Here is a 16739-nt window from a genome sequence, read left to right as displayed (position 1 = left end):
ACTTGCACAAATTCGATAAGAAATATATTCATTGCCAGTTCAAATTAACTTGTTCAAAAGTTAGAACCAATTGACCCGATTAGGACAAGAAATAAAGAGCAAAATATACTATTATCTTTTCTGGTTCTCCATACTTGGTAGCACAGGATTATTATTATTTTTTAATTGTTATTTATTTCCCTGGTCGTATTTGATGAGCCTACGTGAAGTCTCAAATAAGGGAATGTGTTCCTAAAACTTACTTATTTTTAGTTGTTCATGACTTGCGACACTAGTTCTTGGGTAGTTATTGAAATTCTGCATTTTAGTTTCTTATTCATATGATTATCTTTTGCAGGTTACACTTGTATTAGTTAATTTGCCTAGCGGGCTGGGCTTGATACCATCACAATGTGGTGGGGTTTAGGTCGTGCCAAAATGGTATAGGAGTACTAGATTTATAAGTCTTACGAATTACGAGCAGTATTGTAGTAGAGTATTGTTTATGAATATGTAGCGCTCGAGTTTCAAACGTCTTTTTTATTTCGAAGCCTGTCTAATAATTCGGTTGTTGCAAAAAATGATCGATTCAAGGTAATTTTAAGCTTGCTTCAAATCTTGATGAGTTGGGCCATTACCGATTGTCTATCTCAAACTGGTCCAACTTGTTTTGACCGGAATACATTTTAGGTTGTTATGACTAATTCATTGAAACTTAACTTATTTCAACCCCTCTAAATTTGACTCGACTTGCCCATTGAACATCTAGACTCTAGAGGCAGGGAGGACGGAGGATGTAATGTAAATAATAAAGATTAAAACATTTGAGCAGCTTAATATATTAGTTGGGTAAAAATATGGCCATTAGCTAAAAGGCGCTACATCAATTTTTATATAATATAAAGTAGGAATAATTGTTTTCATAAGTTTGAGTTGTCCTAAGAGGAAAAAGAATTATTTTAATAAAATTAGTCAAATTTTCTAGCTCAAAGAGAAGAAGTACAGTTTTCTATTAGGATATAGACGATATTTTTCTTTTCTTACTCATATTTGGACAATCTTAATTGCATCAACAAGAAATTTTAACAATTTTCTCGATTTCAGCCAAATATTGAGCATATTATTCTGAACTCTGAAGGGTAAAGGGTTCCTGTTCATCTTAATCGATATTGATTATCCTATTGCAATTGAATTTATTAATTTTAGACTGAAAATTGATTTGAAAGATAATGGGTATCAGTCCCTTCGGGGACATCCGATAGAAAAAAAAGAATTATGAGAATTAGAAGTTCTTAAACTGAAACCCATGTTGTAAATTTGGGCTAAAAACCAGAAGTATTTTGACGGCCCAACAAGTGTACAACTTTTTCCAAGGATTATTTGGACCGCATCACCCCTTCTGAGGTCACCTTTTAAATTATACTGTTCCGTTAGTTCCGTCCGATAAATTTTGCATTGCAATCAGATTTAATCATATTGATAGTCATGTTAATGAATTAAATTCAAATTAAAATAGCCAATATATCATGTAGGTTAAATTCCACAATCATAACAAGTTAGGCGGCTTTTCTAGTTTACACGGCTCAATAATTATTTTAGTGAATTTGTCTAATATCACATACTTAGCTTCACACGCATCTAGAAATATTTTATCTATTTTATTTCTCTAGTTGTGACTTGTGAGGCGTGTTCGCTATATGATTGTTGTTGATAAAAACTTTACCTAGTACTACTATTTATTGCTTGTATGAACACTGCTAATCATTTATTTGTCCAAACCAGCTAAGGTACAATAAGTCCCAATCTAGTTACAAACGATTTTTTTTTCCTTACTTTTACACTGCAAACCGGCTATAGAGTTTTGCAAGTATATCTAGTTCAAAGTCTGGTAAAGGAAGATATTTCAATCGATTAATGGTTAGAGTAAAATTGTTAAATGATGATCTTCTTGATAGCTATAAAAGTATTCATAAAACCGTGTTGATAACTTACGGGCAACATGAGTGTTGCATATTTTCTAACCTGCTTCACCAAATTGTATGATCTTCATGTCTTGCACGATTAATGCTCGATCCGAGTTTTGCGAGAGGTTTTCGACTTTTGTATATATTGTTTGAAATAATGGCATTCTCTTTGAATACTAAAGAAGCGATCCAAGGGAAAAGGAGAATAAATATAAATATTGAAAACATTTCTCTTACCCTACATATATATAATATACTGTCTATGCTTTTCACGTAATAACTGCAACATCTTTTAACCTAGTTCCATTACTATTCTAGGCCCTTTTCTTTTCCTCTCAATTCCCACCCAATGCTCTCTGGCGCCGCTCATAATTGACTGTCAAAAACAGTTGTTTTAAAATAAAGAGGCAAAAGAAATGAAAATAGGAAAGAAAAAAAAAGTCATTAATGAAGTAAGGGCGGCACAGTAAATTCTGAAGCTACTCAACCTTTGATGAACGTTCACAATAAATGAGGATGGCCGGATTGCCATAGCCCATAGACACTAAAACTATAATCGGTACTCCCTCCGGTCACTTTAATTGATGTTTTTGTTTTTTTTGGTCCATAATATTTAATTTTTTCAGATATTAAAAAAGAATTAACTTTTTTTTTTCAAAGTTGACATTAGAGTAAAAATTTTAAAAGTATTTGTTGTATTCCCAAAGAACATACTAATGTTAATATGGTTAATTTTATTATTAATTAATCTTAAAAGATAAAAAATTTAATATATGTGAACACATTAATTAAAATGAAGTGATAAACTTCTACATTTTGCTTCTTCCATTCTGTTTCTTATATGAATTTTCTTTCCGTACATTATTATTAGAACGTTATTTATTTGAGCATTGAATATCCCGAGTTTGTCAGAATATTTAGTGTCGCAGGTACTTCCATTACATTGTGCGTTATAAACCAAAGGTTGTGGTGTTCTTGAGTTAATTTTCTCTCGCAGTCTCGTTCTACCCCAGGTGAAATAATACGTACCATTTCCTTTCAGTTTTTTCCTTAATTTCAGTTTCTTTTGTTAGAAATTCAGAAGAGATTTCAACTGTGGCCCATGTATTAGGTAATAAATTATTTACTTTGTCTCCCAAGTAAATAATATATATTCAGTAGTTATGCTTATATGGTAGTTTTTTTGATGGAAAGAAACATTTTTATTAAGAGTCCCTAGAGCAACCGTAATTTATGGAGAAATCCTTAAGGCTAAGGTATTTGTTTAAGAGTCCCTAGTCTACCTATAAATACGTATACGATAGGCACATGCCTAGAATACTCTTAGGTTTTCTATCAAAGGTTTCAAAGGCAATTTCCTATAATACTTGAACAACTATGGATGGCTGAAGGTACGTTCTTAATTATTAATATTCCGATGTGTAGGCTTTGTGTATATGCTTAATTAACTCAAAGTAGAACCATCGTATTGTTCTTGATCTCTGTTCTTATCATCAAATTCACGAGTACTGCATTATAAATGTGCCTTGGATCACTGAACTGTAACGTATTTCCTTTAAGCATGGGCCCATATACTAATTTTTGTCCATATTCTTGGATTAATATTACTATGACTCAATTTGATTGGAATATTTTATAAGTTTTGAATTCTTGATGAAGTGGTCTGCAATTTCTAATGACTATTCTAATATCTCTTTAAGCCATGGAGCAAATGGTCTGCCTTGTATCTATTCACTATGTGTGTCGGTGTTTCGTAATGAATTTGGAAGGTTTCGTATATTATTTTGAATCCTAAAAGTTAAACTTTCTTATAAAATAAAGGCAGTAAAGTAAATAAATCGAAGACAAGTATAGAGGGAGAATGATATTTTTATTCAATTTCAAACTCATGTATATAATGAACTGAAAACTCCTTTATTTATAGAAGAAAGGAAGCAACCGCGAGGCTTTTCAGAAAGCAATTGCAAGGCTTTTCTTGAGTTGTTTGTAAACTATCTGCATGAGCTGCTTGCAACTTGCCTGTTTAATAAGAAGTTGTTGCAAATCATTTCATTGAGTTGCTTGCAACCTGTCTGCATCAGCTGCTTGTAGATAAACTTCAATAGAGTATCAAACGGATAATCTTCTTCAGGAAAATTATCTATAGCGGAGTAATAAATGGACATCCACATTATAATTATTTTCATAATACTCCCCCTTGGATGTTCATTAAATGTGCCTCGTTAAAACTTTACTAGGAAAAGCCTAGTGAGAAAAATTCCAGTGAAGGAAAAAGAGTACACATATTTAGTAATACGCAATTCTAGCTGCCTCATTAAAAACTTTACAAGAAAAACCCCATGAGAAAAACCTTAGTAAGGAAAAAAAGAGTACAACACGTATTTTACTCCCCCTGATGAAAACCCTGTTTCAAATATTTGCGTCTTCGCATACCTATCTTGTATACCATCTTCTCAAAAGTTGAAGTTGGCAAAGATTTAGTGGACAAATCTGCTGGATTATCACTTGAACAGATTTGTTGCGCATCGATGTCACCATTTTTCTGAATATCATGTGTGTAGAATAATTTTGGTGAAATGTGCTTCGTTCTATCTCCTTTTATAAATCCTCCCTTTAATTGGGTTATGCATGCAGCATTGTCTTCGTATAATATTGTGGTTTTTTTATCACATTCCAACCCACATTTTTCTCGAATAAAATGAATCACTAATCTCAACTATACACATTTCCTACTTGCTTCATGAATAACTATTATCTCAGCTTGATTTGAAGAAGTAGCAACGATAGATTGCTTTGTGAAGCGCCATGATATGACAATACATCTACATGTAAACACATACCCGATTTGAGATCGAACTTTTTGGGGATTAGATAAATAACCTGCATCTGCATAACCAATATGATATGCACCACCTTTGTTAGCATTAACAAGATACACAAGTGCACCAATTGCACTAAGATAGAGTATTTCAGAACCAAGGAGTTCCTCATCCTCTTCTGGAGGTCAGAACGGATCCTTATTCACTTCATGTGATCGAACACCTATTTGGTGTACTTAATGGGTGTGCTTTATCCATGTAAAAGCGTTTTAAGATATTTTCTGTATAGACAGATTGATGGATAAAGATCCCGCCTGCTAAATATTCAATTTGCAGACTAAGACAAAGTTTTTCCCTTTGGAGCTCTTCTGGAGTTCCTATGAGATTTATGTCATTAACATAAACAACAAGTATAACAAACTATGATGTTGTTTTCTTTGTAAAAATACATGGACAAATGCCATCATTTACATAACCTTCATTCATCAATTCAGTGAGGCGATTATATCACATGCGCCCAGATTGATTTAAACCGTACAAAGATCTTTGTAATCTGATTGAATACATTTCACGATGCTTTGAACTATATGCTTCAGGCATTTTAAATCCTGCAGGGATCTTCATATAGACTTAATCAAATGACTCATATAGGTTATGACTTGCATTTAGATGGCATGACATCTTCAGGTGTCTAGACCACAGGTCTGATCCTCACAATCTTTTACAATATAGTTTTGCAATATTGTGAACTATATTGTATCAAATATATCGCCGACGATCGTTTTGTATCGGTTCCTAAGCGACATAACTTGTTGAGATCTCATCACTTTCCTTATTTTCAGGTACCTGAACTTCTTCTGGAATTTCATGAAATGTTATGTCGTGGGCTCTTCTAGAGCTCATTTCCTCCTCATTATGATCATTTTGATCATTTGCTCCTATTATTTTTCAAGGATTGTTACCTTTGGAACTGATCGGTTTACTACGCTTCATGCGTGCAGTAAACTTTATCCTTCAGGGACTTTAATTTTAATAGGAGCATTTGCAGTTGAAATATGATATTTAATTTTGGATCAGCAAATGCTTCTGGCATTTTACTTGAATTTTCTTCTAAGCGGGGATCATATTAATGATAATTTGATTCATATAGCATATTTTCCAGATGTATATTTCATCCCCCAAATATTAGAAAAACTAACACATATCCCCAATCTTCTTTGGGAAGCCTATCTTTGTGCATTGTGGTAGAAATATTAATCATATACCACACATCAAAAGTTATTAGATAGTAAAAATATTTGGTTTCTGATCCTAAACTAATTGTGAGGGGAGGACTTATCATATTTTGTTGGTCTGATGCATACAGGTGTTGTTATATGCAATTTAAAAAATCTTAGACCAACACATGAGGCTTTGTTCTCATAAGTAATAGTTTAGCCATTAATAGGAAGTATTCAATACTAAACTAGCTTGGATATAAATCAGCATCATCAAGATGAACTATCTTGATTTCATTATCTGAAAATTATGCTCTTAATTGAGAAAAGAAATTTCAAATGCCAAACAACAGGTTGACAATAAACACACATACAACCATCTTATATATACATCTATAAGTGGTTCACATGATAGGTGAATGGGCTCATATTCATCTTTTATATATTCCAGAATTCAGGGGTTTTAGTCCCAACTTTAGCTGGTATAATCAATTTATTATGAGAACAAGCAACACAAGAGAATTCTTGAAGAATCTTCTAGTTCTTGAGTATATGCTTATCTGAATTCTCAAATAGATCATTTAAAAATGGCAAATGAAAACTTCAAGTTTATCATGGCATGTGCTATCTCTAAGTAAACTTCTGGTTTACTATGACATAAACTTTTGCATCAGTAAACTTCTGATTTACTGTGGCTACTTTTGTATCAGTAAATTTCTGGTTTACAGTAGCTACTTTTGCCTCAGTAAAACTTTTGGTTTACTGTAACTGCTTTTGCATTAGTAAGTTTCTGGTTTACTGTGATATATGATATAGTACAAATTAAAGAATAAGGAAGGTCATTTCTCACGTACATATTATTTAACTCCCTATGATTGTGGAAATATGAAGATTTTCAAACTTTCAGTCATTTGTAGTCTCAATATGATAGCCATTTATTAGTAAACTGCAGGTTTACTACAACATATATTTTGACCATAATCATATAATATGAATGACATATTTGTATATAACCTCTCCGAGAGCTTTCATTTATTATCCACAATCTAATATTTATCCGATACTACTAGTATCATGTGTCTTCTAGACAAACAGTTAGATCTTTAGGAGCTTTTGATAAATTTTGTACTACCAAATATTGTTCAGACACTTCTGGTATCATGAGAGAAAATCATAATCAAATGAACAATATAAAGACAATTCTAGATTTATAAATGACGAAAATTAAGAATTTTAATATTTTTTACCACTACATAATATTTTCCTGCTCCGGGAGGAAATTATAATTATTTACTACTTCAGCAGAAATTTGAAATATTGAGAATATATTCTCTCAATCGTATTACCTCTTCTGGAGGTGAATCATAATATATTTACATCAAGAGCGCATTCATATTTAATATTATCACATTCACTTCAGGAAATGGATTAATATTATCAAAAGTTCTCTTCCTTCAGGAGATAGAACATAATTATCTGAACGTGCATAATCACATCAAATTGTGATGCTTCGAACCTCTTTTAAAATATTTTCTACTTTAGAAACAAATCGAGGTATGAATATAATATAGAGAATTTTCTCGAACTTATCTTCATTGTAACCATAGCAAGCTTAAATTATCACTTCTGGTGGTAATAGGCATATAACACTTCTGGTGGTTAATAAAATTTAGTTACAATTTAGTTACACCGCTTCTGGTGGCCATACTCTGCTGGAGTTCAAGTGAACCATGAAGTTAAGTCATAACGAGATTTAGGAAATATTACCACTGTTGGTAATTATATATTTTTCATAAACTCTGCTGGAGTTTAGATGGATCTGACATTGTTATTCACTTTGTAATCTTTTATGGAGATGACAACATGATGAAAACAAGTATATAAAAAAATAGTTGTTATATACTAATACGTAGACAAAGCACGTAATATAGCAAGTTGATTCAATATCCATTGTCTTCTTAGCCTTCAAATTTGTATTTCAAATCACAATATACCTGCATGTCCTGCATCACTAATTGCTTAGAATTAGCACGTGATGGACATAGATAATAAGCATAATTTTTCAAGCTCATGAAGAAAATCAAATTAAAATTATAAATTACTAAGCCTTATCTTTAAGAAATGACATCACAAGGATTTCATCTCTTCATAGAGTTGGAAATTAACAAAACCAACGTGTTGTTCACCACTCCAAGGATGTATTTTTTTCTCAAAATGCTCTGAATGAACTCGGTTTGACCACGCACAATGGCAGTATGTTGCCTCACAGTCTGGTAGTGATGATGAAATTAGAGACTCGTGCCGATAACGTGTTATAAAATAAAAGCTATAAAGTAAATAAATCGAAGACAAGTATAGAGGAAGATTGATATTTTTATTCAACTTCAAACTCATGTACACAATGAACTAAAAACTCCTTTATTTATAGAAGAAAGGAAGCAACTGCGAGACTTTTCAGGAAGCAGTTGCGAGGCTTTTCTTGAGCTGCTTGTAAGCTGTCTGCATGAGCTGCTTGCAACCTGCATGTTTAATAAGAAGTTGCTGCAAATCATTTCATTGAGTTGTTTGCAACCTGTCTGCATCAGCTGCTTATAGATAAATTTCAATAGAGTACCAAACGGATAATTTTCTTCAGGAAGATTATCTATAGCGGAGCAATAAATAAACATCCACATTATAATTATTTTCATAACAAACTTTATTTTTTGGAACTAGTATTCAGTTGCTGCCTTTTAAAACAAAGATTTTTGAAGTGTTCTTGAAGCACTAGTCAATTTAAAGCATTAGATTAGGCCAAATACATACATAGCACCTTAAAGTTTGCTTCATTTTTCAATACTTTAACTATAATAGCTATTGAACGCTCTAACCACAACAAAAGTGTACCTTTTGAACGCTTCATTTACAACTTGAGGAAAAAAAAATATGCTGTGTGATTCACACACTTGTGACATGGAAAATAAGCCAGTAAAAAAATGACGCGTGGTTCTTAATCCAAAAAAAAAGGCATTTGATCATGGAAAGAAAAAAGAAAAAGCTAAAATAATTCCAATTCCCCTACTCGGTTTGTTTATGGCTTTTTTCCAGCAATAATTGGTGGAGTCTATGTCGGAGGCCCGGTGGAAGAGGTCAGTGGAGGCAGTAGCGATGGTGATTATGAAGCTATAGTGAACCCTAATATCTTTTTCCCTCAATCCTTGATTCCCTTCCTTGCTTTTCTCTTTTTCCTTTTTCTCTTACTTAACAGCTAACATAGTTTAAAAATTTGCGGAGCCCCGTGAGTGATTCCAAGGGAGAATTCAACTGGCAGTTGTGTTCCTTCAGGCATAGTAGAGTGCACTCTGAAATTACACTGTCGTTATCGTTGCCTTTACTTCCTGTGTTGTGCGGCGCACTTGATGAGGACCTTCAGTTGTTCGACCAGCGGAGCAATCAAGATCGTTGAATCAGAGTAACGTACTTGTCCGCGCTAGCAAAATTGCTGATCTGCTTTATTGAATTGATTGAATGACACGCTAGACATGTTGTAGACCATGGATCTAAAGTCTTAATTTTCATAGAACAATCGTGCTAATGATTGCAATATGCCCATGATTAATTGTTGTTTTGAGCCGATGGTATTTAAATACCTCAACAAATGTAAAGGTAATTTCACTTTTAAGTGTAATTGAAGATTAAAAAAGAGAAATTATATGAGTTTATCTTCATCGTCACATGGAACCAAGGTGGTGGTGGTGCCGCGTTGGAGGTAACGAAGGTAGTGGTATCAAGATAGAGGTGGTGGCAGCAAGAGAGAAGAAAAATTAAATAAAAAGAAATTAGTTGCTTTATTTTTTCTTTCACGCTCTAAAAAGAATGTGTGATGCACACACTATGCCATGTCAGCAATATGTGTTCAATTGATACACTTTTATTGTAGTTGCAGTGTTCCATAGGCATTGTTCTGTCTAAATGAAATTTACTTTAAGGGGTCATATGTATTTGGCCATTAGATTATTAATCTGGAGGAATTGCCTAGTGAGATTTTGACATGATAAGAAACAAACACTTTAGTTTTCAATTCTGTAATATAACATATTGTGTTCGTTGAAATCTTTGGAAGTTCTTATAATATTTAGATTAATAATAAGAATTATTTGAGGATATATATGCATCCTGCCTATACTTTGTATCTCCACTTTGAAACTAATCAATATTCTATTGAAGTTAATTATAAAGGTTTATCAATGTAAGATGTCAATTTTGAAGTTTTCTTTTGTATTATGTATGCAGGAGTAGCCACAACATCTTGAGTGATTGATGTTTAATCACATAAAGATTAATAATATAAAATTATAATGACATCTATTTAGTCCAGTTATCTCATTGAAATGGCAACTATGCCCTACATGGAGGTAATCATTTCGGTGAGATTAATTGGAATGAGATAGTAAACCTTTAAGTTGAAAATTATCTTATGAACACAGGTACAGATTAATTTCTATGTGTTTTGGTTTACTAGTCTAATAAAGTAAAGTAAATTCTATGCATGAGTTTCAACCTCTACCCACAGGAGGGTCTAGAATTTACTTAGAATTGGTATTTTATGCGATTCACCTTTGATGGATTGTATTTCATAGCTTATGTATGTTTATCCTTGCTTTGCAGTCTTTACAGCTTTCATACCGCTGTTTATAATGAGAATGCTCGAATTCCAATGCTTTCTCGTGACAATTATGTTGAATGAAAGGAGAAAGTCCTTCTCACTTTAGGGTGCTCGGATCTGGACATGGCACTCCGTGTAGAAGAACCACTTATTTTTACAAAATCAAGTACGCCAGCGGCTAAGGCTAATTATGAGCGGTGGGAGCGATCTCATCGCTTAAGTTTAATGCTCATCAAAGCCCACATAAGCCAAAATATTAGGGGTTCTATCCCTAATAGCAATAAGGTCAAAGCTTACATGAAAGCAATTGATGAACAATTTATAAGCTCTGACAAGCCATTGGCCAACACCCTTATGAAGAGGCTCTCAAGTATGACTTTTGACAAAAGTCGTATAGCGCGCGAGCACATTATGGAGATGAGAGACATTGCTGCAAAACTCAAGTTCTTTGAGGTGGATATGTCTGAACCATTTCTTGTGCATTTCATTCTCAACTCCCTTCCTGCGAAATATGGTCTGTATAAGATTTCTTACAACACACATAAGGATAAATGGTCAATCAATAAACTTTTGACCATGTGTGTTCAAGAAGAAGAGAAGTTGAAGCATGAGACACCTGAAAGTGTTAATTTGGCGACTCATAATAAGAGAAATGCAAAGAAGAAAAAAAGTGTTCACATAAAGAAGAAAGGCACTTTTGACAAAGATGTTTGTCGTTTCTGTAACAAGAAGAGACACTGGAAGAAAGATTGCCTGAAATACAAGAAATGACTTGAGAAGAAAGGTAATTTTACCTTTGTATGTTATGAATCTAATTTTACTGAAGTTTCTAATAATACATGGTGAATTGATTCTAGTGCTACAATTCACATTACCAAAATCATGCAAGGCTTTCTAACTCAGAGGAAGTCGATAGGAAATGAACAATACGTCTATTCTAGCAATAGGACGCGCTCACGTGTGGAAGGCGTGGGGACTTATAGGCTCGTTTTGAAGGATGGTACGTTTTCACTTAGTTTTAAAAAATACTTTTTATGTTCCAGAATATTCTAGAAATTTAATTTCTCTTTCAAGACTATCAATAAGTGGATATAATTTAAATGAAAATTTATATAAACTTTAGCTATACCCCACATTTGAATGCAATATTTTAACTTTGCAAGACAAAAAGATTCGCATTAAGCGATGGATTATCAATAGGAACTCATCAAGTCTTTGGCACAAGAGATTGGAACACATCTCTATTGTTAGAGTCAAAAGGTTGGTTAACGATGAAGTTCTAAAAGCTTTTGATTTTTCTGAATTTGGGACTTGTGTGGACTGCATAAAAGGTAAGCAGACAAACAAATCAGCTAAATGTGACAAAAGGAGTTCTCAATTGCTTGAGATCATACATACAGACATATGTGGACCTTTTCCTACCCCTTGCTTGAATGGTGAGAGATATATTATCTCATTTATTGATGACTATTCAAGATATATGATCTCTATTTTCTGTTTAACACATCAGAAGCACTTGATACTTTTAAAGTTTACAAAACAGAAGTAGAGAAACAAACTGGTGCTCAGATCAAAATTGTAAGATCTGATAGGATGAAGAATATTATGGTAGGTACACAGATAGGGGACAAGTTAAGGGTATATTTGCTGAGTTCCTTGAAAATGAAGATATAATTGCCCAATATATCATGCCAGGAACACCATAACAAAATGGTGTGGCAGAAAGAAAGAACCGGACATTAATGGATATGGTAAGAAGCATGATTATCAGATCAAGTTTACCTTTATCCTTATGGAGTGAAGCCTTAAAAATTGCTGTGTATATTTTAAATAGGGTTCCATCCAAGGCTGTCCCCAAGACATCTTTCGAGCTACGGAAAGGATGAAAACCTAGTTTAAACTATTTACACATTTGGGAATGTCCAACTGAAGTGCGGGTTTATAACCCATAACTAAAGAAGTTGGATGAAAGAATAATAAGCGGTTTATTTTATAGGCTTTGCCGTTAGGTCTAAGAAATTTTGATTTTATTGGCCTTCTCATTCTCCTAAAATTATTGAAGCTAGAAATGCTAAATTTCTTGAGGAATATGAAGAAAGTGGGAGTGGTTTGACTCAAAGGGTGGAATTTAAAAAAATAAGGGAACCACATGTGGTACCTTTATTTATTGGAAATTTGAATGTTGCTCAGAAAAATTCTCATGAATTATCTGAACAACAACAAGTTCAAGAGCCATCACCACTTAAGGAGCCACAAGAAGATCAACCCGCTTTACCTGAACTTATAGGTGTCAAGGGGCCGGGCCGGGCCAGTAGGGGGTAGAGGAAAAGGGAACCGGCCGGTTTCGTTACCGGGCCGGTTTTCGATTATTTTTTACCGGGTTTACCGGTTCTGGGTTTCTTCGGTGCAAAATTTAACCGGAACGGTTCCGGGTCTAATGGGTCGGGCCGAGTTTTTTTTTTTTTTTTTTTGTATTTTGTATAACAGTCGTAATTTATATTAAGATAAAGTAAAAATATAAAACACTAAAAACTAACGTATAAAAAGAATGTTTGAATAAATTTCAAAGGCTTTAAAAGCCTTATATTTGAAAAATTCATTACGAATTTAAGATAATACAATGAACATGAAAAAATATAACTTATAGTATAAGTCTTATACTGGAGTGTTGATAACTTGATATGTAAGGATCATACTTCAAAGGCTTTCATAGTTTCATTTTAAATTTTCATTGCATAATAATACTCCAAATTAATCTAACAAACTAAAACATTAAGCTTAAATACGTCTAATAATTTTAAAATAATACAAATTGTCTCAAATCAACTTAAATACGAATTTTTGGAGGACACTCAAGACAACTCTTCATATGCCTCCTTAAATAGCCTGTGCCCTCCCACTTTCGACGAACATTTAAAACTCGACCGCAGTTCTTGCACTTTACTTTGCAAATTTTTTCATTTTCTTCTACCACCTCAAAGTGTTCCCAAACACGAGACATGATTTAACTTGAATTGAGAATTTGAGTTTGAGAATTGAGATATGAATGAAGAAATGAAGAAGAAGGAGAGGGACACGGGGGGATCTATTTATAGTTTTTCAAAGGGCTAAATTAGTAAATAATAAAAGTATTATTTTTGGAGAGAAAATGCCCAAAAAGGGGCTATTCTTGCAAATTAGCCGTTGGGCAATAGTCAAAATGGCAGCTGACCGTTGTCAAATGGTCAACTTTATAAAATAAATAAATTGAAATAGTCGTTGAACCGGTCTGGGCCGGTCCGGTTAACCGATTCCCAAATGACTTGACCATAACGGGTCGTACCGGTCCGATTAACCGGTACCAAAAATTTACCTGGCACAGACCGGTTCCCGTCCCAACCCAGCCCGACCCCCTTACTACCGGGTCGGTCCGGTTTAAAATCGGTCGGGCCGATCCGGAACCGGGCCAGCCCGACCCGTTTGACACCTTTACATGAACCTACTGAAGAAGTGTCTGAACCAGTGGGAGTAAGAAAATCCTCAAGAGTTCAAAATCTAGCAATTTCTAGTGACTATATTGTATATCTCCAAGAGTCTGATTATGACATTGGACTAAAAGATGATTTATGCTCTTTTTCACAAGCCATGAGTGGAGAAAACTCCACACTTTGGTATGATACAATGAAAGAAGAGTTAGAATCTATGGCTAAAAATAAAATTTGGAATCTCGTCGAATTACCAAAGGGGTCCTCAGCTATAGGTTCCAAATGGGTCTTTAAAACTAAAAGAGACTCATCTGGTAACATCGAACGATATAAAGCCAGACTTATAGCCAAGGGTTTCACTCATAGGGAAGGCATTGATTATCGTAAAACCTTATCTCTAGTATCAAAGAAGGATTCACCGAGAATAATCATGGCATTAATAGCTCATTTTAATTAGAGTTACATCAAATGGATATGAAAATAACTTTCCTGAATGGAGATCTTGAAAAGGAGGTATACATGCGTCAGCCTGAAGGATTTTGTGATAAAGATAAAAGTCACCTTATTTCCAAGTTGAATAAATCCATTTATGGGCTAAAGCAGGCTTCCCGCCAATGGTATATTAAATTTCATAATGTTTTTTCTTCATTTGGATTTACGGAGAACATCATTGACCAGTGTATATATCTTAAGATAAGTGGGAGCAAATATATTTTTCTAGTCCAATATGTGGATGACATTTTGCTTACAAGTAGTGATTTGGGGTTGTTGCACGAGACTAAACAGTTCCTTATCCAGAATTTTGAGATGAAGGATATAGGTGAAGCCTTTTATGTCATTGGCATAGAGATTCACAGAGATAGATCCCAAAGATTACTTGGACTGTCTCAAAGGGCCAACATTGAAAGAATTCTGAAAAGATCCGGGATGAAGAGCTATTCACCTATAGTAGCACCCATAATTAAAGGTGACAAATTCTCATCGAATCAATGTTAAGGCATTCCCTATGCTTCGCTTGTTGGAAGCCTTATGTATGCACATGTCTGCATTATACATGATATTGCTTTTGTGGTAGGAATGCTTGGTAGATATCAAAGTAACCCTCGTCTTGACTATTGAAAAGCTAGTAAAAGAGTTTTGAGATATTTGCAAGGAACCAAAGATTTTAAGCTCACATACAAATACTCTAACTCATTGGAAGTTATTGGATATTCAGACTTTGATTTGGGTGGATGCAAAGACTCTGGTAAATTCACTTCAAGATATATTTTTCTTCTTGCTAGAGGTGTTGTATCTTGGAGAAGTGTCAAGTAGACAATTGTTGCAACATCCACTATGGAAGCTGAATTTAAAGCATGCTATGAAGCTACATCACAAGCGTTATGGTTTAAGAACTTTATTTCCGGCCGTAGGATTGTCGATTCCATTTTAAGGTCATTGAGAATCTTCCGTGACAATTCAACTGCAGTATTCTTTTCAAAGAACAATAACAGTGGCAGCCGAAGCAAGCACATCGACATAAAGTACTTGATGGTTAGAGACTATGTGAAGAATCATGATGTAAGTTTTGACATGTTAGTACTACTTTGATTATTGCTGATCCTATGACTAAAGGTTTGCCGACTAATATTTTCAAGGATCATGTAACCCATATGGGGCTTAGTAGCTCAATTTAGTATTGCTTTGCTCTAACAGTTTGTCTAGACATTATGTTTATTTGTATACATGACAGTGCACACTTGATTTTTCATGTACTATTTTATGATCATTGGATCAATAAATTAAGTTGGACTCTGAATGACTTATATTAAGTTTACTCATAAGTTACACTTTGTTAGAACATATTATACATTGTGATGTATGGAAAAAATTGTTTATTTAAGAGTATGACCGCTATAATTCATGTAATGATATATTCTAGTTAAGGTGATTGTTGCATAACTTTTAGTTGAGTGATAAATTCTAAGGCCATATTGTTATGTTTATCTCTCATAAAGGGTTATCTGATTTTAATATGTGGGCCAAGTGAGAGAATGTTAGAAACTCACCGTCTCTTCTAGAGACTTCTAGTGTGGCCTATATATTAGGTAATAAATTATTTACCTTATCTCCCAAATAAATAATATATTAGATAATATTCTGTAGTTATGCATATATGGTAGTTTCTTTGATGGAAAGAAACGTTTTTATTAGGAGTCCCTAGGGCAACCATAATTTATTGAGAAGTCCCTAGGACTAAAGTATTTGCCTAAGAGTCCTTACCCTACCTATAAATACGCCTGTGACTCCATCAGTTTGGCATCCTACGATAGACACACGCTAGAAGACTCTTTAGGTTTTCTGTCAAAGGTTCCAAAGGCAATTCCCTATATCACTTGAACAACCATAGCTGAAGGTACGTTCTTATTAATATTCCGCTACGTAGGCTATATGTGTATGTGCTTAAATTCTACATCTTTTTCTTACCCTTTGCCATCCAAACAAAGCACAAATTAAATTACATTGATAAAACAACCACATTTTCTATATTAGCTGATTCAGCATGGTGAACAGTGACGTACTGAGACATCTTTATTAGGGATGTTATTCAATACCCCTTCATAGAAAAAGTTCACAAATATATATTTATACAACATTTGTGTACGCTACTA

At 33.8% G+C, this 16739-nt stretch overlaps 1 protein-coding gene across 1 annotated transcript; it reads left to right on the top strand.

The window, feature by feature from the left end:
- Positions 1 to 10747: 10747 nt before the first annotated feature.
- Positions 10748 to 11395, top strand: LOC104094949 (uncharacterized). Its single transcript, XM_009600974.3, has one exon. It carries the CDS (start codon positions 10748 to 10750, stop codon positions 11393 to 11395), a length of 648 nt encoding a protein of 215 aa, XP_009599269.1.
- The last annotated feature ends 5344 nt before the right edge of the window (positions 11396 to 16739 follow it).

Source organism: Nicotiana tomentosiformis, chromosome 1 (assembly GCF_000390325.3).
Source record: "Nicotiana tomentosiformis chromosome 1, ASM39032v3, whole genome shotgun sequence".
NCBI lineage: Eukaryota > Viridiplantae > Streptophyta > Magnoliopsida > Solanales > Solanaceae > Nicotiana > Nicotiana tomentosiformis.
Note: the sequence above shows the minus strand (reverse complement) of the source record. Positions and strands in the feature narration are given on the sequence as shown.

Excerpts from the sequence above, each read along its gene's own strand:
- LOC104094949 (XM_009600974.3), top strand. The coding sequence starts at position 10,748 with ATGGCACTCCGTGTAGAAGAACCACTTATTTTTACAAAATCAAGTACG.